Source organism: Pan paniscus, chromosome 18 (assembly GCF_029289425.2).
Source record: "Pan paniscus chromosome 18, NHGRI_mPanPan1-v2.0_pri, whole genome shotgun sequence".
NCBI classification, from domain to species: Eukaryota; Metazoa; Chordata; class Mammalia; order Primates; family Hominidae; genus Pan; species Pan paniscus.
The window spans coordinates 78,212,844-78,238,834 of record NC_073267.2 but is presented as its reverse complement, the minus strand read 5'-3'; the positions used below and the strand labels follow the sequence as shown (position 1 = coordinate 78,238,834).

Sequence of the window (25,991 nt, the reverse complement as noted above, 5' to 3'; positions counted from 1 at the left end):
GTCTTACAAGACAGATGATGTCACAGATTTTGGAAAACCCTCGTTTCCATCCTCCCTTGTCCTAGCAAATTAAACATAGGCTCGAGGTTAACTTGGCTAGGGCCAAAGAGACTACAGCAATGGACCAGAGAAGTGCTGGAGGATGTTAGAAAAGGAAGACGCATGCTTCATGCCAGGGCCTGGTCAACACAGCTAACTTGGTCAGTTGGTTGACCCAACAGCCCTGCCAGTGGCCTTAGGGGCATCCACCTCCCAATCCCAGAGCCCCCAGTGCCCCACCTGGTCCTCTTCGCCACCCCCCTCTTCGCCATAGTAGAAGACGTTGTCACGGGTGTCATCTTCTGGGAGTAGGAGGGGCTCCTTGATCTTCCGCTTCTTTCTCACCAACAACAGCAGCACCAGCAGGAGGACTGCAAGGGTTGGGGAGTGTGAGTGCTCCCTCTGTAACCACACAGCGGGCCAAGACCCCCAGGCCCTCAGAGCCCCTCTAACTGCAGATGTCCTCACTCAGTAGCCAGAGCTTAACATGCTACAATGGCTTTACTTGCACCTAGGAAAACTTCAACTCTTTATCAAGGCTGGCAAGATTTGGTCCCAGCCTATGCCTCCAAGTCCCCCTACCCACTAAGGTCTAGGCACACTGGCCTCCTCTGTGTTCCTTGAATATCCCCAGCAGCTTCCCCTTAAGAACCTTCATACAGGCTCCTTCCTCACCTGGCAGACTCTATGCATACACATGGCTCCCACATGTCAGCTCTCAGCTTATAACACCTCCTCCTAGAAGATTCTGACTTCCTTCTCCTCACCCATAATGCTGTCAGTCTAACCAGATTGGTGGTACTGATCCTTAAGAAAACCTTTCGTCGGGATGTCGGGATGGGAACCTCCCAGCAGATGTTGTCTTTCAATGAGACCCTCTTTTAGTCACCAGATGTCCCCTAATTAGCCACAGACTTTAAGAACAAGATAATGCAACTTTCATAGGGTACAGTAATCTAAACTTACGTGGAATGCAGTGTTGGAATTTTTTTTTTTTTTTTTGAGACAGAGTCTCACTCTTGTCGCCCAGGCTAGAGTGCACTGGTGCAATCTCGGCTCACTGCAACCTCCGCCTCCCAGGTTCAAGCCATTCTCCTGCCTCAGCCTCCCCAGTAGCTGGGATTACAGATGCCTGGCTAATTTTTGTATTTTTAGTAGAGACAGGGTTTCACCATGTTGGCCAGGCTGGTCTTGAACTCCCAACCTCAAGTGATCCAACTACCTTGGCCTCCCAAAGTGCTGGGATTACAGGTGTGAGCCATTGCGCCTGTCCGGAATTTTTTTTTTTTTTTTTGAGAGGGAGTCTTGCTCTGTTGCCCAGGCTGGAGTGCAGTGTCAGGATCTTGGCTCACTGCAACCTCTGCCTCCCAGGTTCAAGTGATTCTCCCGCCTCAGCCTCCTGAGTAGCTGAGATTACAGGAGCCCATTTATTTATTTATTTATTTATTTTTGAAACAGAGTCTCGCTCTGTCACCCAGGCTGGAATGCAGTGGCGTGATCTCAAATTTTTGTATTTTTAGTAGAGACGGGGTTTCACCATGTTGGCCAAGCTAGTTTCTAACTCCTGACCTCAGGTGATCTGCCTGCCTCAGCTCCCAAAGTGCTGGGATTATAGGCATAAGCCACTGCGCCCAGCCCCAGTGTTGGAATTTTAAAAGGGCCTGGCTTCAGTGATGTGGTGTAAAAGGCTGGCAGGCTATTTGGACATGGGGGGAACTGGCCAACTGGGGATCCTGGCTGCCTTCTCTCTCATGCCTACACACAGTTAACCCTGTATTAAGAGGGGACCCTCTAGCCATCTCTCTAGGGCAGTTTGATTTAAGAGCATACATCACTGCTCAGGATCATTACTTTTTTGCCTGCTGATGGAACTGCTATCTGTCCTTGGCCAGACAAAACAGACCCAACCTTCCTTGGGAGTCCATGGGTTCTGAAGATGCACGCACATGTGGGCTAGACAGTAACCTCTCCTCTCCCGAGTCTGGGGGAAGGCAAGACACCAAATGGACTTCTCTGAACCCAGGTCTAGCTGCCTACTGACACCTCCACTTGGACTGGCCTGGCAAGTCTCTTCCCATGGTCCTTCCCAAACCGGCAAATGGAAATGCCATGTTTCTCCTTAAGCCGAAAGCCTTGCGATCATCCATGGGTCTTACCCTAATTTCACACATCAATCTGAAGGGACTCTACCTTGAAACATGACCACCTCTGGCCACCTCAATGCTGCCATCCTAGCCTGAGCCTCCCATCACCTTTTTACCCCTGGATTATGGCAACAGCCTCCTAGATGGTCTCCCTGCCTCCACCTTTGCCCCCATATAGTCTGCTCAGCAGGAATCTTGCAAAACTTAAGTCAAATCACATCACCCCTCTGCTCAAAACCTTCTGATAACTTTCAGTTCTACCCAGAGTCTTCACAATAACCTATGAGGCCTGACATGATGATACCCTGTGCCTGTCACTGCTCTGACCTAATTTCCTACTTTCTTTTTTGTTTTGTTTTTCTAAAGACAGAGTCTCGCCCTGTTGCCCAGGCTGGAGTGCAATGGTGTGATCTCGGCTGACTGCAACCTCCATCTCCTGGGTTCAAGTGATTCTCCTGCCTCAGCCTCCCAAGTAACTGGGATTACAGGCATGTGCCATCATGCCTGGCTAATTTTGTATTTTCAGTAGAGACAGGATTTCACCACATTGGCCAGGGTGGTCTCAAACTCCTGACCTCAAGTGATCCACCCACCTTGGCCTCCCAAAGTGTTGGGATTACAAGTGTGAGCCACTGTGCCCAGCAAAGAGCATGTTCTTGTTGTATTCATGTGATTGATCTCTGACTGACGATGTGTGTTGTCTATATTAAGACCAAGTCAAAATGTGGAAAAAACAACTGTGATAGGTTCTATCTTTAGAGCCAAGAAATTTGTTTTTAACTAAACATTTCCTCCCACTAGACCAGTAATTTGCAGACTCTAGCATGTATCAGAATGCCTTGGGAGCTTGTTAACATGCAGATTACTGGGTTCTATTCCTAAATTTCTGAATCAGTAAGTCTGGAGCAGGGCCTGAGAATTTGCCTTTCTAATAATAGCAACTTCCTGGTGATGCTAATGCTGTTGGAAACCACCCTTTCAGAACCACTGTGCGGGCCCCTCCAGATGACCTGATGGCAGGGCCGAGTCTGTTTGCTCACCACTGTATCCCCAAAGCCTGGTACATTCCACAAGCCCCAGAAAGACCTACTGATTGACTGATGCTCCTAGAATTAGGAGTTTAAGGAGTGGACCGGGCGCAGTGGCTCACACCTGTAATCCCAGCATTTTGGGAGGCCAAGGTAGGTGGACTGCTTGAGCCCAGGAATTCAAGACCAGCCTGGGCAACATAGTGAGGCCCCATTTTTACAAAAATGAGCTGGGCGTGGTGGCCCACACCTGTAGTCCCAGGAACTTGGGAGGCTGAGCTGGGAAGATCATTTGAGCCTGGGAGGCAGAAGTTGCAATGAGCCGAGATCATGCCACTGCATTCCAGCCTGGGTGACAGAGTGAGACCCTGTCTTAAAAAAAATGTTTAAGGAGTGGACGGGCAATGTTGGTGGCCTCTTAGTTCCAGGAGTTAAAGCTCAAGGTAGAATCCAGTCTTTCAACTCCCCCATCCTCAGGGAGGGGGTGGGGGCCTGGTACTCACACAGCAGAGCCAGGATAGCCCCCAGCACAGGGAGGATGAAACCTCCCTTCCAGGGTCCAGGGCAGGTTTCGACATGGCCATGGCAGTCGCACACGGTGGCCCTGATCACTGTCAGCTGCTCTTTGTTGCCATGGTCAGACAGAGAAAGGTGCACGTCATATGTGTCCTGCTTCAGGAACTTCTTCAGGGACAAGACCACTGTGTCACCTGGAGTGAACAGATCATTGATTAGCTGTGGGAACCATCAGTGCGGGGATCTGAGTACACCACAAAGAAAGTTTGAGAATACGGCTTCCACATGTGGGCAATGCAGAGAAATACTCCACAAGCACACTTTGGAAAATAGCAGTAAAAGCTGATCTTTGGCTAAAGCAAAATTCACCATACTGAAAAGGATTATTGGGATAGAAAAATTAATTTGTCATTTTACTTTTAAAAAAATCAATAATCACAGTATTTTTATGACATGAAGTTTTAAAAGCCATGTCATGCAGGACCAATAACTTCTTTGCATCATTGGCTGCTACACTGTTTTTTTTGCTTCAAAAAGAATATTCTTCCTAAAAGATAGCTAACCCATTTTTTTTTTTTTTTTAAGTAAAAGCAACTTTATTAAGAAAGTAAAGGAGGGCTGGGCGCAGTGGCTTATGCCTGCAATCCCGGCACTTTGAGAGGCCAAAGCGGGCAGATCACGAGGTCAAGAGATCGAGACCAACCTGGCCCACATGGTGAAAACCCGTCTCTACTAAAAATACAAAAATTAGCCAGGCGTGATGGCACGTGCCTGTAGTCCCGGCTACTTGGGAGGCTGAGGCAGGAGAATCACTTGAACCTGGGAGGTGGAGGTTGCAGTGAGCTGAGATCATGCCACTGCACTCCAGCCTGGCGACAGAGCAGGACTGTCTCAAAAAAAAAAAGAAAGTAAAGGAATAAAGAATGGCTACTCCATAGGCAGAGCAGCTGATAGCTAGCCCAATCTTATATGAAACACCCATATTTCCAACTGAGTATTCAATTTTTTTGAGACTAAGTCTTGCTCTGTCACCCAGACTAGAGTGCAGTGGCGTGATCTTGGCTCACTGCAACCTCCGCCTCCCACGTTCAAGCTATTCTCCTGCCTCAGCCTCCTGAGTAGCTGAGATTACAGGCACCCGCCACCGTGCCTGGCTAATTTTTGTATTTTTAGTAGAGACAGGCTTTCACCATCTTGGCCAGGCTGGTCTCAAACTCCTGACCTCGTGATCCACCTTCCTCGGCCTCCCAGAGTGCTGGGATTACAGGCGTGAGCCACGGTGCCCGGCCTTCAATTTTTTTTTTAGACAGTCTTGCTTTGTCACTCAGGCTGGAGTACAGTGGCGCGATCTCAGCTCACTGCAACCTCTGCCTCATGGGCTCGAGCGATTCTCCTGCCTCGGCCTCTGGAGTAGCTGGGACTACAGGTTTGCGCCACTACACCCAGCTAGTTTTTGTATTTTTAGCAGAGGTGGATTTTGCGTCAGGCTGGTCTCAAGCTCCGGACCTCAGGTGATCTGCCCCACCTCGGCCTCCCTAAGTGCTGGGATTACAGGCCTGAGCCACAACGCCAGGCCGCATTCAATTATTAATAAAACTAAACGCACATGACTTGGTTATGTAAGTGCTAATGTTGAGCAGATCCGATCAGATGCTAACCTGTGTTATCACAGCATTAGTGATCACACAAATGCAGGAATGTCAGAAATGAGGCTGCAGCAGGTATTGGGCTAACTGGCCTTCCAAGGCCCAGGGGGTGGCAAGGCTAACCACAGAGCAGAAGCCAGGCCTAGCCCAGCCTGCACACTGGGCACCACTTGGGGGAGACTGCGTGGCAATCCCAGAGTGGAGAAGGGGCTATGTGTGTGGGTGACGAACATAATATCAGTGGCCTCTTTAAAGAAAGGCCTTTGGTTTAGACTCAACTTTCTCAAGAAGGGAGCTGTTAGCCTGTGTGGAAGTTTTTTCATCATGCAGGATTTGCCACAGCATTGCGGGTTTCTACCACTAAATGCCCGTAGTGCCCCCAATCACTGGGGCAATCAAAAACAACCCCCACGTTTCTACCCCCACCCCCTCCCCGGGTTGTCAGCCTATCTCAGCACAGATTTCAAGTTAAAATGCTCTGCACTCTCGCTGGGCTCCTCTTAGTCAAAGGGCCAGAAGGCAGAATCCACTCTGTCCCCATTTAGTGCCAGGAGGCAGAGACAGCTCTCCAGTCTGAACAACTAGTCGACCATGTGGAGTGGCCAACATGGGGTATATGTCACTAAAACATCTCTGCCATCCTATAAGGCTGATTTCTCAGTTGTTGATGATGATGGCAGTGGTGACTAAATGGGCACTTTTTCTTTCTTTTTTTTTTTTAATTTTTCTGAGACAGAGTCTCGCTCTGTCACCCAGGCTGGAGTGCAGTGGCGCGATCTTGGCTCACTGCAACTTCCACCTCCCAGGTTCAAGTGATTCTCCTGCCTCAACCTCCTGAGTAGCTGGGATTACAGGCATGTGCCACCACGCCTGGCTAATTATTTTTTATATTTTTAGTAGAGACAGGGTTTCACCATGTTGGCCAGGACAGTCTCGACCTCTTGACCTCGTGATCCGCCCACCTCAGCCTCCTAAAGTGCTGGGATTACAGGCATGAGCCACCTTGCCCGGCTAAATGGGCACTTACTAAGTGCCAGGCCCTACCCTGATCCTCACCATTGCTTTAAGAGGTGGGAACTGCTGTTATTCTCATTTTACAAATGCAGAAATTGAGGCTTAGGGAGTTAGGTAACTAGCCTGAGGTCACATGGGGTAGAGTCTAGATTAATTTCCCTGACAATAGAACAAGGGCAAACAGAAAAATGAAATTAAAGCCAAGAACCAGGTTATCAATACTGATCAATACTGTTACAGGTATTAATAACACTGGGTTTTGGCCATAATGCTTATGCTTTTTATTTTCCATACCATGGTGAGTGAGACTGTCTAGATTAAAATCCTGATAGGCCAGGTGTGGTGGCTTATGCTTGTAATCTCAGCACTTTGGAAGGCTAAGGCGAGAGGATCACCTGAAGTCAGGAGTTCAAGACCAGCCTGGCCAACATGGCAAAACCATGCCTCTACTAAAAAATACAAAAATTAGATGGGCATGATGACAGGTACCTGTAATCTCAGCTACTCAGGCAGGGATAATTGCTTGAACCCGGGAAGCGGAGGTTGCAGTGAGCTGAGATTGTGCCACTGCACTCCAGTCTGGGAGACAGAGTGAGACTCCGTCTCAAAACAAAAACAAAAACAAAAACAAAAAACCCTAGTGACATTTTAATTTTATTTTATTTGAGACAGTCTCACTCTGTTGTCCAGGCTAGAGTACAGTGGCACAATCTCGGCTCACTGCAACTTCCGCCTCCCAGCTTCAAGCGATTCTTCTGCCTCAGCCTCCCGAGTAACTGGGACCACAGGCACACGCCACCATGCCTGGCTAATTTTTGTATTTTTAGTAGAGACAGGGTTTCACCATATTGGCCAGGCTGGTCTCGAACTCCTGACCTGGTGACCCGCCCACCTCAGGCTCCCAAAGTGCTGGGATTACAGGTGTAAGCCACTGCGTGTGGCCGTGACATTATTTTTAAAGCCATAACGCAGCCGGGTGTGGTGGGCATCTTGTGGGCCACGGGGCAACGGTCTCCTCTAGAACCTCAATCAGATGCTATTTATTAACCTGGTGGAGGTCTTTGAAATTCCACAGGACCCCTAAAAGACCCTTCTAGCCCAACCGCCTTCCTGTGTAGATGGAAAAACTGAGGCCTCGAGAGGGAGGGAGTGACTTGGCCCATGTCACATAGCGAGAGTCAGGACCCAGCACAGTGATCGTAGCCAACACTCACTGAGCATGCTCTGTGCCAGGTCCACTTCACATGCTCTACATAGGTTCGATTCCTCGAGGCCTGTTTTTCCATCTACACAGGAAGGCGGTTGGGCTAGAATGGTCTTTTAGGGGTCCTGTGGAATTTCAAAGACCTCCACCAGGTTAATAAATAGCATCTGATTGAGGTTCTAGAGGAGACCATTGTCCCCATGGCCCACAAGATGCTAGGATAGGAACGTGTGCAGAATCCTGGTGTGGGGCAGATGCCCACCAGTGGGGCTGGCACCCCACCCGCTACCACCACTCACTCAGGTACCTTCCTCGTTGACCTCTGCCGTCCAGTAGATGTCTGAGTCATCTGTGAGCTGGGCCTGGAAAGGGGAGGTGTGGGGAGACAGGTCCTTGTCCGTGATGTTCAGCACCTGGTGCACAGGGCTTTGGTTGCAGATGGTGATCTGACGGGGCTCAGGGACTGGGCCATGGTCGTTGACATCAATCAGTGTTAGCAGAAGGGTTCCCGTGCCAGTGGTGGGAGGGCTTCCTGTTTGTAATGACACATATGATGAGCTCCCTGTGACCCACCCAGTCAGCCTCAGGGGGGCTCCTGTTTACCGCCCAGCTCTCACCTCTCAAGACCTTCCATGCCCTTGCTTCCAATACATGGCACATACATGCCAGTTGGGCCATCATTCTCATTTCTGTCCACAGCAGACATTACTAACTATCATGACACAGTTGCAGCCACTTCATCCAGACAGCCACTATAACCACAAGGCGAAACCTACCGGCTACTTCAGGGTTACTCCAGTGTTTGTCGATCAGCTTCAGGGAAGCTTCCCTTCACAGCCCTGCTGCAACCTCTCACCTGCCTGCAGGTCCTGGTTCATTACATGTCAACCAGAGGAGACAACTACGTCATAACCTCCCATCTGTTATGGTGTGGCATCACTAATCTGTCATGGCACTTTCCAGTCAGCCCCTATCAATCAATCACAAGGGAAAACTGACAGGCCAATTCAGGACCCAGTGAACCAAAAACTAAGGCTGAAGGGACTCTCCTAATGCTGATGTTTTATTTACTTATTTGAGAGTCTTGCTCTGTTGCCCAGGCTGGAGTGCAGTGGCACAATTTCGGCTCACAGCCACCACCACCTCCTGGGTTAAGGTGATTTCGTGCCTCAGCCTCCTGAGTAGCTGGGACTACGGGCGTGTGCCACCACACCCAGCTAATTTTTTTTGGTCATTAGTTATCATTAGTTTACTATAAGAGAGAAATATGGAAATTATTTACATGATGAAAGGTTTCAGAACTTCAGTGGAATGGGCAGCTTCACGTTGATGCCATTCCAATAGTGACTTATTTCAGTCTACGTACTTTCCAAGAATGTCACCATCCCTAAATAGGAGATAATCCTTGTCATCTAGAACTACTTTGGTGCCTCCATATTCTCGGAGAAGAACTTTATCTCCAACTTTCACGCTAACTGGTTCAATCTCTCCACCCTTTCCTTTAGAATCCGATCCAACAGCAACTACTGTTGCTGCAATACTTTTCCTTGAGATTTTTCTGGACGCATAATGCCTCCTTTGGTTACAGTATCAGCGGCGCTCCTTTCAACCAATACTCGGTCAAAGAGTGGAAGAAACTTTCTAAATGCTTGTCCTGCCATGACTCCCTCCGCCTCAGACTCGTACTCTGCTCTTGTGTAGCGCCGCAAGGAGAGACATGCGGTCTGACCCTGGCGACACGTGAAAAGACCGCCTGGGTGCAGGTGCACTCACCCCAGCCCTTGCCGCTCGCCCCGAGGCGTGCTGCAATTCGTCCCAAGGGCCCTGCGCAGGCCACTGATGCGGGAACTGGGAAGCGGCACACTCAGCTAATTTTTTATATTTTTAGTAGAGACAGTGTTTTGCCATGTTGGCCAGGCTGGTCTAGAACTCCTGACCTCAGGTGATCCACCTGCCTCAGCTTCCCACAGTGCTGGGATTATAGGCTTGAGTCACCATGCCCGGCCCTAACTCTTATTTTTTAATTTTTCATTTTTTGTAGAGACAGGGTCTCTGTATGTTTCTCAGGCCAGCCTTGAACTCCTGGGCTCAAGTGATCCTCCTGCCTAGGCCTCTCAAAGTGCTAGCATTACAGGCCTGAGTCACCACACCTGGCTCCCTCCCAACTCTTGGGTTTTAGGGAAATTGGAATCATGGCCAGTCCCTAGGATCAGTCTTTTGTTGTTGTTGCTTTTTGAGATAGTCTCGCTCTGTCACCCAGGGTGGAGTGCAGTGGCACGATCTCGGCTCACTGTAGCCTCCACCTCCCAGGTTCAAGTGATTCTTCTGCCTCTGCCTCCGGAGTAGCTGGGACTACAGGTGCACACCACCACACCCGGTTAATTTTTTGTATCTTTAGTAGAGACGGGGTTTCACCATGTTGGCCAGGCTGGTCTCGAACCCCTGACCTCAGGTGATCTACCTGCCTTGGCCTCCCAAAGTGCTGGGATTACAGGCATGAGCCACTGCATCTGGCCTAGGACCAGTCTTTAAAAGACTCCTCTGAAAGACCCCTTTGACCGTCTGGATTGGTTTGCAAATAGCCCTCCTCGACACATGTTCCCACCTGTGGAGGAAACATGCTGTGCTGTGTCATGTGACCTGAGAACCAAAAGTGGCCCTTGTGGGAGGGCTGGGAGGATGCTCTCACCATTGTCCATGGCCAAGACCATGACTTCATAGATGTTGTTCCTCACAAACTGCTCATCCTCACGGTCGAGGGTGCCCACAGCTGTGACCTGCCCACTGTCTGGGTCCATGGCTAGCCACCCTGCTGGGTCTCTCAGGATGCGGTAGCTGGAGAGGAAAAGTTGAGACGAGTACATCCAGAATATTTAGAATTCTGATGTCATCATTCAGGGCCTCCTCATACCAACTGGCAGATGGCCTCTGGGCTCCTAAGCAGGATCATATGGAAAATGCACCTCACCCATAAACGGGGACCTAAAGCAGCAGGTGCAGGAGTCCCAGGAGGGATACATGACAGAGTGAGAAATACCTGCCCCCAAACCCCTATTCAGTCTTCAGCCTCAAAGACGGTAGGAAGAAGAGAACCTATGCAGGAGGGATATTCCTATTTAACAATCTCTATGGTAATCAGAACAAACGTTGGCCATGATCACCCACCCACCAACTGTACCAGTACATGCTGCTCACTGAGCCCAGCTCCTGAGTACCTGATCTTTTGATTCTCCTTGTCAGGGTCTTCTGCAGTGTAGACACACACAGGCTCCCCAGTGGGGATGCCCTCCTGGACCTCAACGACTTTGGAGGGTGGGACAAACACAGGTGCCTCATTCACATCCTCCACGTGGACCACTATGGTGGCTGTGGAGGTTGGGAGCTTCAGCACAAAAGGGGCCTCGTTGGTCACTTCAACGTACAGGGTGTGCTGGTTTTTGGCCTCAAAATCCAAACCCTAGGAGAGAAGAGGAAGAAGGACCTGGACCACCATTTTGAGAGGAGGCCCTGTGTAGTACAGTTGAGATGTGAGAAGGAAAACGCCAATACTGAGGGGCTTGAGGCCCTCACTAGCAACAGTGCTGCCCCTTCTCTGTCCCATAAACACTCCCGTGTTTCCTGAGTGCACATCTAATGGGGCCTCTCAGACCATCCTAAAGGTAACTGTATTAATAAGCCCTAGATCAATGGTTCCCAGTGGAGTGGTGGTGATGTTTGAGAAAACTGGGGGGCCTGGCATTGTGGCTCATGCCTGTAATCCCAGCACTTTGGGAGGCCAAGGCTGCTGGATTGCTTGAGACCATTATTTGAGACAGGATCTTGCTCTGTCACCCAGGCTCGAGTGCAGTGGCTTGATTATGGCTCACTGCAGCCTCGACCTTCTTGGGCTCAAGCTATCTTCCCACTTCAGCCTCCTGGGTAGCTGGGACTACAGGTGTGTGCCACCGCACCCAGCTATTTTTTTTTTTTTTTTTTTTTTTTGGAGACGGAGTCTCGCTCTGTCATCCAGGCTGGAGTGCAGTGATGCGAACTCAGCTAACTGCAACCTCTGCCTCCCGAGATCAAGCGATTCTCCTGCCTCAGCCTCTCGAGTAGCTGGGACTACAGGCATGTGCCACCACGCCCAGCTAATTTTTGTATTTTTAGTAGAGACGGGTTTCACCACGATGGCCAGGCTGGTCTCGAACTCCCAACCTCAGGTGATCTGTCTGCCTCGGCCTCCCAAAGTGCTAGGATTACAGGCATGAGCAATCGTGCCCGGCCCCAGCGAATTTTTTATACTTTTAGTGTAGACAGGATTTCTCCATGTTGTCCAGGCTGGATTTTCTTTTTTTTTTTTTTTTTGAGACAGAGTCTTGCTCTGTCACCCAGGCTGGAGTCCAGTGGTGCGATCTCGGCTCACTGCAAGCTCCACCTCCCGGGTTCACGCCATTCTCCTGCCTCAGCCTCCCAAGTAGCTGGGACTACAGGCGCCTGCCACCACGCCCAGCTAATTTTTTTGTATTTTTAGTAGAGACGGGGTTTCACCATTTTAGCCAGGATGGTCTCGATCTCCTGACCTCGTGATCCACCCACCTCGGCCTCCCAAAGTGCTGGGGTTACAGGCGTGAGCCACTGCACCTGGTCTGGATTTTTTCTTTATTTTAGTTAGGACATTCTCTATTTTTAGAAATAAGAGTTAGGTTAGTTATACTATAAATGAACTTCATTTCACATCATTTAACAATGTCGAAGTGGCATTACAAAGTATTTGTTGCAGAAAAGAGGACAGCAGACCCCAGTCTTTAAAATATATTATTTCATACAATATTTTATACCCTGCTTCTCAAACCACACCATTCTTCATAGTAAACCAGGAAGTAAAAGAAACTGATGCAAGATTAGGCCCATCTTCATTTTTTTCTTTTTTAGTGCTGATGGGATCTTGCTATGTTCACCAGGCTCATCTGAAACTCCTGGCCTCAAGTGATCCTCCCACCTCAGCCTCCTAAAGTGCTGGGAATAAGTGTGAGCCACTGTGCCCAGCCTTATTCAGACTTTTTGACCCAACCCACGTACTATACCCCAATAAAAACAAAAATATATACACACAAAAAAGAGACTTTTTGAGACGTAAGAGTGTGCCTCAGTGATTCAAAACATTTTATTATCTAAACACCTAGACATGAGTTTTAGAGTAAATGCAAAGTCAACATGGATTTCAATAAAATGGACTCTATGTGAGACTGATTCGGGGCAGCCATTGGACACTGTGGTCTGGGAGGAGGCGCCACTGATGTGCTTCAATTAATCAGTGACTCTTACCTATTTATGAAGTGGGCTCCTGGGTAAGATTTAGTTTGAACAAAGGGACTTCCCAACACAAGAGTGGTAGAACAGTGTTGGGAGCCACTGGGCTGGTACGATTCCTGGACTAGCCCACGGGAGACAGTGGCTCCTCATCCTGAAGGCTGCAGACCTGACTGCCCCAGGTATAGCCATTGTCTGAGGCCCGAACTGACTCACCTTCCTGGTTGTCAGGATGCCCTGGTTGCTCTCAGGGTGGGTGGTGATGGTAAAATGGTCCCCGTCGTCACCGCCCATGATAAGGTAGGTGGCACGCCACGCTGGTGAGTTGGGGGCGTCCAGATCAGTGACTGTCAGCCTCTGCACCTCATGGCCCACTGCATTCTCAGGCACATGGGCCTCGTACTGTCAGTGTGAGAAGCACAGCACTATCAGAGCAGAGAATGACTGTCCTACTCCAGAGGCTGAGAAGCCTCCATCCAACCTCAGGGGATCCCCATGCCTTTACCCTTTCCTGGACCACCCACCCACTTTGTGGGGTTTCAGGGTATACACAGCGGCAGGATGTCCCCAGCAGCAGCCTCACAGCTGCTGGCACAGACCACACCAATCCTGTGCCTGCTTTCCCTACACGCAGGGGCCTGATGTTCCAGAAATCTCACAGGTTTGCATGCCCAAGCCCCTGCCACGTGTAGCTCTCTATCCAGCTGAGATCAGAAAGGAATAAGGAAGGTGGCAAGAAGGGCTAGGTGCCTGAATGGGCTGGGGCACTGAACAGGAATTTTTTGGAGGTTCTGGGACATGTGACAAAGACTGGAAAATCAGTTGCTCGGAACAAAAAATTTATTCATTTACTTATTTTTATTTTATTTTTTTAGACAGTCTCAGTCTGCCGCTCAGGCTGGAGTGCAGTGGTGTGATCTCGGCTCACTGCAACCTCCACCTCCCAAGCTCAAGCGATCCTCATGTCTCAGCTTCCCAAGTAGTTGGGACTACAGGTGTATGCCACTGCACCTGGTTAATTTTTGTATTTTTAGTAGAGACGGGATTTTGCCATATTGGCCAGGTTGGTCTTGAACTCCTGGCCTCAAAAGTGTTCTGCCCGCCTTGGCCTCCCAAAGTGCTGGGATTACAGGTGTGAGCCACCGCGCCTGGCCTCATTACAAATTTTTATTCAGACCTAATTAACGTTCAGAGTTGTCTAAAGATGGAAGCAGGAGGATGTAATTGGCACCTTGATTGGCACTGAGTCCTCTGCCTTGGAGGTACGCAAGCATTCACTGGGAAAAGATGGGCAGGTGTAGGTACAAGGAAAATATGTTTTCAAATCAACAAAGATTTTCATATCAAGCACTTCTTTTAGGGCATCATGTTAGGAAACGTACATAGATTATTTCATTTGAAACTCAGAACAGTGCAGCAGGTATTATCATTATCTCCTTTTCACAGATTAGGAAATGGGGCACAGAGAGGTTAGGTAGTTTTCCTAAGGTCACACAGCCATAGTGCTGAGACTGGCATTTGAAGCAATATAGACTGGTTCCAGTTTCCTGAGAAAGGCAAACTTTGGTCCTTCATTATCTGATGAGGGACTGAGTGAGGAAGGGGCATTACCTTCTGGGGGTCAAACACGGGAGCATTGTCATTGGCATCAAGGATCTCCACTACTGCCACTGCCGTGGTGGTGGAGCCGTCCCCATCCATGTCTGTGGCCTGGATGGTCAGTGTGTACTCAGGGACTTTCTGGGGAGAAAGAGAGGAGAGGGGGAAGCCCATTGTGAGTTTAATCTGAAGGGTCCCTCCCCTGACCTCCAGGAAGCACTGGCTCATGGGTGTATGGATGGAGAGGAGAATCTCTCCCTATCATAAGACTGACTCCTTGACCACCCCTCACCCCCTGCCAGGAGAACAGAAGCAGAGGATGCTGTTGGAGAGGGAACGAGTGATCCAAATAGTTCTCCTGGGCCTGTCCTAGGGAAGCCTTGGCATCGCCCCCTGACCCTTAACTGCTCCAGAATGAGTCTTGCTTTTGTTTTTGAGACAGGATCTTGCCCTGTCGCCCAGGTTGCAGTGTAGTGGCGTGATCTTGGCTCACTGCAAACTCCACCTCCCAGGTTCAAGTGATTCTCCTGCCTCAGCCTCCCAAGTAGCTGGGATTACAGGTGCCTGCCACCACGCCCAGCTAATTTTTGTATTTTTAGTAGAGACAGGGTTTCACCATGTTGGCCAGGCTGGTCTTGAACTCTTGACCTCAAGTGATCCTCCCGCCTTGGCCTCCCAAAGTGCTGAGATTACAAGCGTGAGCCACTGGGCCTGGCCTCAGAATAAGAGTTTTGAGTGAGGATTTGGATAAAGGTATCAATTAGGAAACAGGCATCAAATCCAGTATCCATGGAGCTAATTCTACTTTGTGGCACATAAGGGACCAATTTGGGTAATGTGCACACTAAGTGAGCCACTCTGAGAGGAAATGAGAAAACCTACAGAAAATACCAAAAGTAGGCATTTTACAGCTGCCTCCCAGCCCTGGAGGAGATTTAACGAGATTGGCTGGCAGCAGGCCACGGGCCCAAGGAACCAGGGGCATGGCATGTGAACCCAGCAGCGGCCATCCCAGCTGACGTGAGTCCTCACTGTTCTGCCTTGGGCTTTGTGGGCAGGGATAGGAGCTTCTGCTCTCAGAGTCAGTTCCCAGCCTGGGCAAATCTGGGTAGGCAGTACTTTCCCTAAGGGCCACTCACTTCCCGGTCCAGGCCACTGGAGATGACGCTGATGGTGCCTGTGCTCCGGTGAATGGTGAACATGAGGTCGTGTGGGTCCTTTGGTTCTTGGCTATGGATGGAGTAAGCAACCACCCCATTGTAGGTGTAGATGGCATCATCCTCATCCGTGGCTGTCACCTGCATCACAGAAGTACCTGGAGAGAAGGGATGAGTATCTTTTCCTCCCAGTTCCAACTCCAGCCCCGTCTACTTCTGGAACTCTTTTTTTTCTTTTCTTTTTTTTTTTTTTTGAGATGAAGTCTCACTCTATCACCCAGGCTGGAGTGCAATGGTGTGATCTCGACTCACTGCAACCTCTGCCTCCTGGGTTCAAGTGATTCTCCTGCCTCAGCCTCCTGAGTGGCTGGGATTACAGGTGCCTGCCACCACGCCTGGCTAATTTTTTAATATTTTTAGTAGAGATAGGATTTCACCATGTTGGCCCAGCTGGTCTTAAACTCCTGATCTCAAGTGATGTGCCTGCCTAGGCCTCCTGAAGTTCTAGGGTTCCAGGCGTGAGCCACCGCGCCCGGCCTCCATCAGCCATGTTCTAACACCTCCAGTCTTTGCTGCATTCCCTGTGGCTGCCATGCACTCAAGAGCTTCACATTAGGCGCTCTGTATTACGTAACAGTCTGCACATGGTATTTCTAATCTTCACCACTCTTCGAAGTTGATATTATTCCCATTTTTAGATGTGAGAAGTGAAGCTCAGAGGTCAAGAATATGCCCAGGATCACAGCCGGTAAAGAGGGCAAAGCCAAGATTCAAATCTAGGTCTTTGAAGCTCCAAAGCTAGTGGTTCCCAAGCTTGGCTGATCATCTGAAGCTTTAGGGAAAATTTCAAATATACAGATTCCAGAGCTCTGCTCTAGGATCATTCTTATTCAGGAACCTTAGGATGGAAGGAGGGGAAATCTGGATTTTTAAGAAGATCCCAAGTAATCTGATACACAGCCAAGGAAATCAGGTATGGTGGAATCTTTTAGCATTTAAGGGTGTGGGCCCAGCCCCGTAGCAGTCCCCTTCCCAGTCCTCTTACCTGGTAGGACTCCCTCTAAGACACTCCCTCGGAAGGTGTCCTGGATAAACTTGGGCTTGTGGTCATTCTGGTCGGTCACGATGATGGAGATGTTCATGGGGTCCTCCACTGAGGCACCATTCTCTGACACAGCGTGGCCAAAGAGCTGTGGGGTACACAGCTCTGGGGTCAGCCCGGTGCCACCCACCTCACCAGGCCTAGGACCCCACTTCTGAGGGGACATTTACAGTAGACACTAAAAGCTACTTGCCTCATACTTGGCAATCTCCTCCCGGTCCAGTGGCTTATTCAACAACAACCAGCCTGTCTCCTTCTCTACAGCAAAGACACCCTCAGGGGGGCTGTCTGCCCCCGGCCCCGTGATGCTGTAGAAAATCTTGGTGTCTCTATCTTTATTAGACTTGAGCTGGAGGGAAAAGAAAATGGCAGCTGACAAAGTAACAAATATCCCATGACTGTGACAAAGAGTCCTCTGTGAAGAGGGCACTGCCATAGGAGAATCTGCTCACTGAACAGGAGAGGTTTTTCTGTCTCAGCCCCCACATTCAGTAGCAAGAAATCTCATGCAGGCCTTTGGATGGGGGTCCCTGGGGCCACCAATGCTTCCCAGGAGAAGGCACAGTCGTACCTGATTCAGTCTCTGGGGGAAGGGACCCTTGCCATTTTCAGGGACAGATATTGGAGCAACCACCCAATCTCTCTTGTGTCTTCGTAAGATACGTTTGGATGGGAAGATCTTCAATGGATTCCTTTCCTTCAGTGACCTTCTTTCCTGCAAGGAGAGAAACTCCTTAACCCAGATGTGCAAATAGCTGGGACATGCTCAACATCCTCTCACCTATAAGAGTTAAAAGGGTGGCTGGGCATGGTAGCTCACACCTATAATCCCAGTACTTTGGGAGGGTCACTTGAGCCCAGGAGTTCCAGAGCAGCCTGGGCAAGATAGCAAGACCCTAAGTTAAATTAAAAAAAAAAAAAAGTTAAGGGTGAGGAGACCTAGATGAGCCTATTGCAAGGGAAACTCGGTGTTTACTTATACAGGAGGACCAGTGAAATATACTACAGCACATCCATCTAGTGGAATACTATGCAGCTCTAAAAATAAGAATGAGTATGCTCTCTATGTGCCAAAAGGGAAAGATCTTTTTTTCTTTCTTTTCCTTTTTTTGAGATGGAGTGTTGCTCTGCCACCCAGGCTGGAGTGCAGTGGCACGATCTCGGCTCACTGCAACCTCTGCCTCCCAGGTTCAAGTGATTCTCCTGCCTCAGCCTCCTGAGTAGCTGGGATTACAGGCATCTGCCACCACGCCCAGCTAATTTTTGTATTTTTAGTAGAGACAGAGTTTCACCATATTGGCCAGGCTGGTCTTGAACTCCTGACCTCAAGCAATCCACCCGCCTCGGCCTCCCAAAGTGCTGGGATTACACGCGTGAGCCACCGCATTCAGCCTGATTTTTGATTTATGCTGTCAAATGGAAAGATTAAGGTATAGGGCAGCTTAATAGAGTTTAGCATTTTATTTAACAAACACATTGTGCTTAATATGTGCCAGGTACTGTTCCACCTTTTGTGTAAAAGGGTAGGAAATAAGACCATATAGTCATATTTTCTTGTACATGGCTGAAGTCAGGGAGAATACAGAAAAAAACTAATAGTGGCTATCTGTGGAAAGAGGGTAGACATTGTGCTGTGCTGATACACTGTTAAGTAGAAAAAGAAAGGTGCAGACATGTGAACAGCATCCTAGCTTTTGCATAAGGAAAAGAATCTGTTTTTATATATGTATATATACGAAATAGGTAACATGTAAAAACATGTATAATATAAATAAATATGTAACACATATAAGTATAGACTATATATAAACTCTGGAAGGAAAGAAACTGGGAACAGTGGTTAACTGCGTGAAGGGGTGAAGGGGGCTTTGGGCAAATGGAGGCAAACAAGGGGAGATTAGTTATTGTATAGCTTATTATTATTTTTTATTTTTGAACCATGTGGCTATATTAGCTATTCAAAAATTAAAACGAAGTGTGGCCAAGCACCCCAGGTGTATCTTCCTGGAGGCTCATGGGATTGGCAGGCCTGCGTTTAGAGCTGCCTTCAGTTGGGGTTAACATGGATGATAAGGGAAGGAAGTAAAGGAAGGTGGGAGAGGGAATCCGAGGGACTCAGTACAGTGGGTGATTACTCACAAGGCAGCTCTTGGCTCCATTGGCCTGACCTCAGGCACCACCGTTGGGCAGCTGCAAGCACTACCCCCCTTAGATCAGTGCTCACACCCAAGCTGTGGACAGCTGAGGACTAACACTACCTCCTCTGAAGGGTTGACTTGGCTCACAATGGCCACAGCAACCAAAGGCTCCTGGCCAGCAATTTGGGCATGCACAGAGAACATCTTTCTTTTGTCCTGCAGGTGGACATGGTGTTTTACCTGGACTGTCTCGCCATTCCGCACAGTGAAGTCATCATTATCAGTGCTAAACAGAGCTGGCTCTTGCCCAGGGCAGCCCATGAATACTGTGGGGAAGGGGAAGAGAGAGCATTAGGAAGGCAGGAGTATTCTGGAAGTTGCCCCAGGAAAACAAGACTGACAAGAGTCCTCTGACTGGATCCAGGACTGCTAAGTGGCTGCAGAAGGGTGACTTGGCTTACTTTCTCTGACCAGGAGTGTGACTAATACAAGTTTCAGAGGAGGCTTCCAAGTTTGGTTTCGAGAGGGAAGATCGCCTGGTGGTCAGTTTGTGGGTCAAACTCTTCTTTGTTCTTGGTCCCAGAGGACCAAGATCATAGACATTCAGGGACATTAGCCCCAGGTGGCCTCATGTGACATGGGGTTGACTAAGGTCATAGCTAGAGGCAGAAGATTTTCTGAAGGCTGTGAGAGTCTATTTACACACAATATATATGCCCACAGGATCACCTGGACAACCTTTGGTTGCTTCAGTTCATTTCGCTCCTTCTGAATCCCCAATGCTTGGCTACTCTTTAAACAAGCACTCCGAGTTAGTAACCACCATTTACCAGCTGGAGGTGAATTTCATCCCTATAACTATGATACCAAGGTAGGTATTATCCCCCACTTTTTTTTCTTTTCTTTTTTTTTTTTTTTTTTCGAGACAGAGTCTTGCTCTGTCACCAGGCTGGAGTGTAGTGGCACAATCTCAGCTCAAAGCAACCTCCACCTCCTGGGTTCAAGTGATTCTCCTGCCTCAACCTCCTGAGTAGCTGGGGTTACAGGTGTGCGCCACTATGCCCAGCTAATTTTTGTTTTTTAGTAGAGATTGGGTTTCCCCATGTTGGCCAGGCTGGTCTTGAACTCCTGACCTTGTGATCCACCCGCCTTGGTCTCCCAAAGTGCTGGGATTACAGGCATGAGCCACCGCGCCCAGCCACCTTTCCAAAGATTAGAAAACTGAGGTTCAGAAGCCAGGTCTACCCGACTCCAAGACGCACACTAGAGAATATTCACAACCAACGTTGTTACCTACTCTTCCTTATGGCCAATGCAAGAAATCAGGGAATCTGCCAGGGGCTATACCCTGGGTCCTGTCAGCACCATGCTCTGCCCAGTGCTCCCATTTTTGCTAGGCTGCAACATAACAAAGACCACAAGGACGGCCCCACGCCTGTCCATAGATATGTCAGGCGAGGGCACAAACTGTCCTTTCAGAAAGGCTGTCTTTTAGTTTCAGATTATTATTATTTTGGTTTAAAAATATCTTTCCTTAAAATAAGAAAGGATAACAGATGAGGGGTTTTTTTTTCTTTCAATTTTTACTTTTTTTATTTTTTGGAAACAGAGTCTCACTCTGTCACCCAGGCTGGAGTGCAGTGGCATGATCTCGGCTCACTGCAACCTCCACCTCCCAGGTTCAAGTGATTCTTCTGCCTCAGCCTCCCGACTAGCTGAGACTATAGGCACGCACCACCATGCCTGGCTAATTTTTGTATTTTTAGTAGAGATGGGGTTTCACCATATTGACCAGGCTGGTCTCGAACTCCTGACCTTGTGATCTGACCGCCTCGGCCTCCCAGAATGCTGGGATTACAGGCGTGAGCCACTGCATCCAGCCCAGATGAGGTTTTTAAAATAATAAAAGTAATATGGACATGACAAAGTATTCACATAGTATATAAGAGCACAATATAAAAAAGTAGAATTCTTTTTTTTGAGACAGGGTGTCACTCTGTCACTTAGGCTGGAATGCAGCAGTGCAATCATAACTCACTACAGCCTCAACCTCCCAGGCTCAAGGGGTTCTCCTGCCTCAGCCTCCTGTGTGGCTGGGACCACAGACGCATGCCACCATACCCCGCTAATTTTCCTTAATTTTTTGTAGAGATGGGGCCTCACTTTGTTGCCCCAGCTGGTCTCGAACTCCTGGGCTCAAGCACTTCTCTTGCCTTGGCTTCCCAAAGCACTGAGATTACAGATACGAGCCACCGTGCCTGGCCGAAAAAGAAGAATCCTAAAGGATTAATATCCAGAATATGTAAAGAATTCATAAAACTCAGATAGAGCTCCCTCTCCCCTCTCCCCTCCCCCCTCTCCCCTCTTTCCACGGTCTCCCTCTGATGCCGAGCCGAAGCTGGACGGTACTGCTGCCATCTCAGCTCACTGCAACCTCCCTGCCCGATTCTCCTGCCTCAGCCTGCCGAGTGCTTGCGATTGCAGGCGCGCGCCGCCACGCCTGACTGGTTTTCGTATTTTTTTGGTGGAGACGGGGTTTCGATGTGTCGGCTGGGCTGGTCTCCAGCTCCTAACCGCGAGTGATCCGCCAGCCTCGGCCTCCCGAGGTGCCGGGATTGCAGACGGAGTCTCGTTAACTCAGTGCTCAATGGCGCCCAGGCTGGAGTGCAGTGGCGTTGATCTCGGCTCGCTACAACCACCTCCCAGCCGCCTGCCTTGGCCTCCCTAAGTGCCGAGATTGCAGCCTCTGCCTGGCAGCCACCCCGTCTGGGAAGTGAGGAGCGTCTCCGCCTGACCGCCCATCGTCTGGGATGTGAGGAGCCCCTCTGCCTGGCTGCCCAGTCTGGAAAGTGAGGAGCGTCTCTGCCCGGCCGCCATCCCATCTAGGAAGTGAGGAGCGCCTCTTCCCGACCACCATCCCATCTAGGAAGTGAGGAGCGCCTCTTCCCGGCCGCCATCACATCTGGGAAGTGAGGAGCGTCTCTGCCCAGCCGCCCATCGTCTGAGATGTGGGGAGCACCTCTGCCCTGCCGCCCCGTCCGGGATGTGAGGAGCGTCTCTGCCCGGCCGCCCTGTCTGAGAAGTGAGGAGCCCCTCCGCCCGGCAGCCACCCCATCTGAGAAGTGAGGAGCGTCCTCCCTCCTCGTCCGGGAGGGAGGTGGGGGGGTCAGCCCCCCGCCCGGCCAGCCGCCCCGTCCGGGAGGTGAGGGGCGCCTCTGCCCGGCCACCCCTACCGGGAAGTGAGGAGCCCCTCTGCCCGGCCAGCCACCTCGTCCGGGAGGGAGGTGGGGGGGTCAGCCCCCCGCCTGGCCAGCCGCCCCGTCCGGGAGGCGAGGGGTGCCTCTGCCCGGCCGCCCCTACCGGGAAGTGAGGAGCCCCTCTGCCCGGCCAGCCGCCCCATCCGGGAGGGAGGTGGGGGGGGTCAGCCCCCCGCCCGGCCAGCCGCCCCGTCCGGGAGGGAGGTGGGGGGGATCAGCCCCCCGCCTGGCCAGCCGCCCCGTCCGGGAGGGAGGTGGGGGGATCAGCCCCCCGCCCGGCCAGCCGCCCTGTCCAGGAGGTGGGGGGCGCCTCTGCCCGGCCGTCCCTACTGGGAAGTGAGGAGCCCCTCTGCCCGGCCAGCCGCCCCGTCCGGGAGGGAGGTGGGGGGGTTAGCCCCCCGCCTGGCCAGCCGCCCCGTCTGGGAGGTGAGGGGCGCCTCTGCCCGGCCGCCCCTACTGGGAAGTGAGGAGCCCCTCTGCCCGGCCAGCCGCTCTGTCTGGGAGGGAGGTGGGGGGGTCAGCCCCCCGCCCGGCCAGCCGCCCCGTCCGGGAGGGAGGTGGGGGGGTCAGCCCCCTGCCCGGCCAGCCGCCCCGTCCGGGAGGGAGGTGGGGGGGTCAGCCCCCTGCCCGGCCAGCCGCCCCGTCCGGGAGGGAGGTGGGGGGGTCAGCCCCCTGCCCGGCCAGCCGCCCCGTCCGGGAGGGAGGTGGGGGGGTCAGCCCACCGCCCGGCCAGCCGCCCCGTCGGGGAGGGAGGTGGGGGGATCAGCCCCCCACCCGGCCAGCCACCCTGTCCGGGAGGTGAGGGGTGCCTCTGCCCGGCCGCCCCTACCGGGAAGTGAGGAGCCCCTCTGCCCGGCCAGCTGCCCCGTCCGGGAGGGAGGTGGGGGGGTCAGCCCCCCGCCGGGCCAGCCGCCCCGTCGGGGAAGTGAGGGGCGCCTCTGCCCGGCCGCCCCTACTGGGAAGTGAGGAGCCCCTCTGCCCGGCCAGCCGCCCTGTCCGGGAGGGAGGTGGGGGGTCAGCCCCCCGCCCAGCCAGCCGCCCCGTCCGGGAGGTGAGGGGCGCTTCTGCCCGGCCGCCCCTACTGGGAAGTGAGGAGCTCCTCTGCCCGGCCACCACCCCATCTGGGAGGTGTACTCAACAGCTCATTGAGAACGGGCCATGAAGACAATGGCGGTTTTGTGGAATAGAAAGGGGGGAAAGGTGGGGAAAAGATTGAGAAATCGGATGGTTGCCGTGTCTGTGTAGAAAGAGGTAGACATGGGAGACTTTTCATTTTGTTCTGTACTAAGAAAAATTCTTCTGCCTTGGGATCCTGTTGATCTGTGACCTTACCCCCAACCCTGTGCTCTCTGAAACATGTGCTGTATCCACTCAGGGTTGAATGGATTAAGGGCGGTGCGGGATGTGCTTTGTTAAACAGATGCTTGAAGGCAGCATGTTCGTTAAGAGTCATCACCACTCCCTAGTCTCAAGTGCCCAGGGACACAAACACTGCGGAAGGCCGCAGGGTCCTCTGCCTAGGAAAACCAGAGAACTTTGTTCACTTGTTTATCTGCTGACCTTCCCTCCACTGCTGTCCTGTGACCCTGCCAAGTCCCCCTCTGCGAGAAACACCCAAGAATGATCAATAAAAAAGAAAAAAAAAAAAAAAAAAGAATTCATAAAACTCAACAACAACAAAACCCAATTTTAAAAAACAGGCAAAGGACTTGAAAAAATCTTTCTCCAGAGAAGATATACAATGGCCAATAAGCACATGAAAAGATGCTCAATATCATTAGTTAGTAGGGAAACGCAAATCAAAATCACAATGAGATACCACTTCACATGCACTAGGATGACTATAAAAGAAAAAACAGAAAACAACAAGTGTTGGCAAGGATAGAGGGAAATTGGAATTGTCATACACTGCTGGTGGGAATGTGAAATGATGCAGCCACTGTGGAAAACAGTTTGGCAGTTCCTCAACGTGTTAAATGTAGAATTACCACATGACCTAGCAATTCAATGCCTAGGTATATACCTGAAAGAACCAAAAGGATTCAAACAGATACTTATGCATTCATTTTTACAGCAGTGTTATTCATAATAGTCAAAAGGTAGAAACAACCCAAGTGTCCATCAAGAGATGAATCTTTTTTTTTTTTTTGAGATGGAGTCTCACTCTCTTGCCCAGGCTGTGGTACAGTGGCTCACCGCAACCTCCACCTCCTAGGTTCAAGCGATTCTCATGCCTCAGCCTCCCGAGTAGCTGGGCCTACAGGTGTGCACCACCATGCCCAGCTAATTTTAGTATTTTTAGTAGAGATGGGGTTTCACCATGTTGGCCAGGCTGGTCTCGAACTCCTGGCCTCAAGCGATCCACCCGCCTGGCCTCCCAAAGTGCTGGGATTACAGGAGTCAGCCACTGCACCCGGCCTCTACACGAATTTTTTGAAAATCATCTGGGCATGGTGGTATGCACCTGTTCCAGCAACTTGGGAGGCTGAAGTGGGAGGATCATTTGAGCCCATGAGTTTGAAGCTGCAGTGAGCCATGACTGTGCCACTGTACTCCAGCAAGACCCTCTTCTCTAAGAAAAAAAAAAAAGGAATTGACCAGGGGCTAGAGAGAGAGAGAGGGGAGGGGAACTACTACCTAATGCCTAATGAGTACAGAGTTTCTGTTGGGGATGATGAAAAAGTTCGGGAGATAGATAATGGCGATGTTGCACAAACTGTGGATGTACTTAGTGCTACTGAATTATTTACTTAAAAACGGTTGAAATGGTACATTTTATGTTATGCCTATTTTAACACACACACAAACAAAAGTCTGATATGGGAAGACAATCACTTTGGAAAACAATTTGGCAGTACATATTGATATATTAATTTCCTAAGACCCAGAAAGTCCACTGTGATGTACAGACCCAACAAAAATACATTTGCCAAAACCTATGTATTATAATGTTCATAACAGCACTATTCATAATAGCTAAGCCGGAATCGGCCCAAACAATGAAGGAGAATGGGTAGAAACACTGGGTATATTCACATAATGAAGTGAATGAAGCACAAGGACAGGCAACTACATGGGACATTTAACAAACATAAGGTTGAGTAGTAGAAGCCAGATATGAGAGGACATATGCAAGTTTCCACTAACAGGAAGTTCAAAACCAGGCAAAACTCATCCAGGCAAAGGAAGTTAAGACACTGGCCATCTTTTAGGCAGTGGACTCAGTGAATGGGAGAGGACAGAGGGGCTTGGGGACCCTAAAGAGCTGCCTCAGAGCCCAAAAGCTTACCACACACAGAAGGATCCTCTGTGGGAAGGCTGGAATGTGATCACAAGAAAGAGAAGATTGCTTAGGAACCAGCCCTGCCTCCTTGACGACATCCCCGCCGAGGAGTGCTGGGCTGTGACGTGCTTGGCCAGTGGGAGGAAGGGGAAAGGAGATCTGGGCCTGATTCAGTTCCAGAGGGTCCCAGAGGCCACACAATCCCCAGGTGGCCCTGCCCTTTATTGCCAGCACACAGCTTTGTAGACTCATCTTCTGAGGAACCCTGCTTTGCCTTAGTGCTAGAAGGACCAGGAACGATAATGTGGCAAAGGTTAAATCATCTTCAATATAGGGCAAAAGTTAAATAATCTATGGGGGCACTTACTCCATAGGTTATTTATCCAGCTATGCAATATAACACTTTACATAGGGAAGTTCTTATACTATGATAGTAAAACAAAATAAGAATGCAGAACTACTATATAATACATGTAACTATGCACAGAAAAATGACTGAAATGAAATGACCTTTCCCAATGATGAAGGTCATCAGAAACTTATTTTCAAGTTCACTGCAATAACCATTTGGCCAT

General features: G+C 50.3%; 1 protein-coding gene and 1 pseudogene across 2 annotated transcripts in view; both read right to left on the bottom strand.

Annotated features, from left to right (window-relative positions):
- CDH3 (cadherin 3) overlaps positions 1–25,991 on the bottom strand; it is a 57,115-nt gene that overhangs the window by 3,387 nt on the left and 27,737 nt on the right. For both annotated transcript variants that reach the window (XM_003814561.6, XM_055100396.2), the window contains 12 exons: positions 19,117–19,202; positions 17,310–17,453; positions 16,932–17,087; positions 16,682–16,826; positions 15,619–15,794; positions 14,492–14,620; positions 13,097–13,282; positions 10,807–11,048; positions 10,281–10,426; positions 7,899–8,123; positions 3,715–3,921; positions 280–410 (listed from right to left, as the gene is read on the bottom strand). In XM_003814561.6, the coding sequence (XP_003814609.1) occupies positions 280–410; positions 3,715–3,921; positions 7,899–8,123; positions 10,281–10,426; positions 10,807–11,048; positions 13,097–13,282; positions 14,492–14,620; positions 15,619–15,794; positions 16,682–16,826; positions 16,932–17,087; positions 17,310–17,453; positions 19,117–19,202 (1,973 nt within the window). The remainder of the gene's footprint in view (positions 1–279; positions 411–3,714; positions 3,922–7,898; positions 8,124–10,280; positions 10,427–10,806; positions 11,049–13,096; positions 13,283–14,491; positions 14,621–15,618; positions 15,795–16,681; positions 16,827–16,931; positions 17,088–17,309; positions 17,454–19,116; positions 19,203–25,991) is intronic.
- LOC100983869 (10 kDa heat shock protein, mitochondrial-like) lies at positions 8,828–10,090 on the bottom strand (annotated as a pseudogene).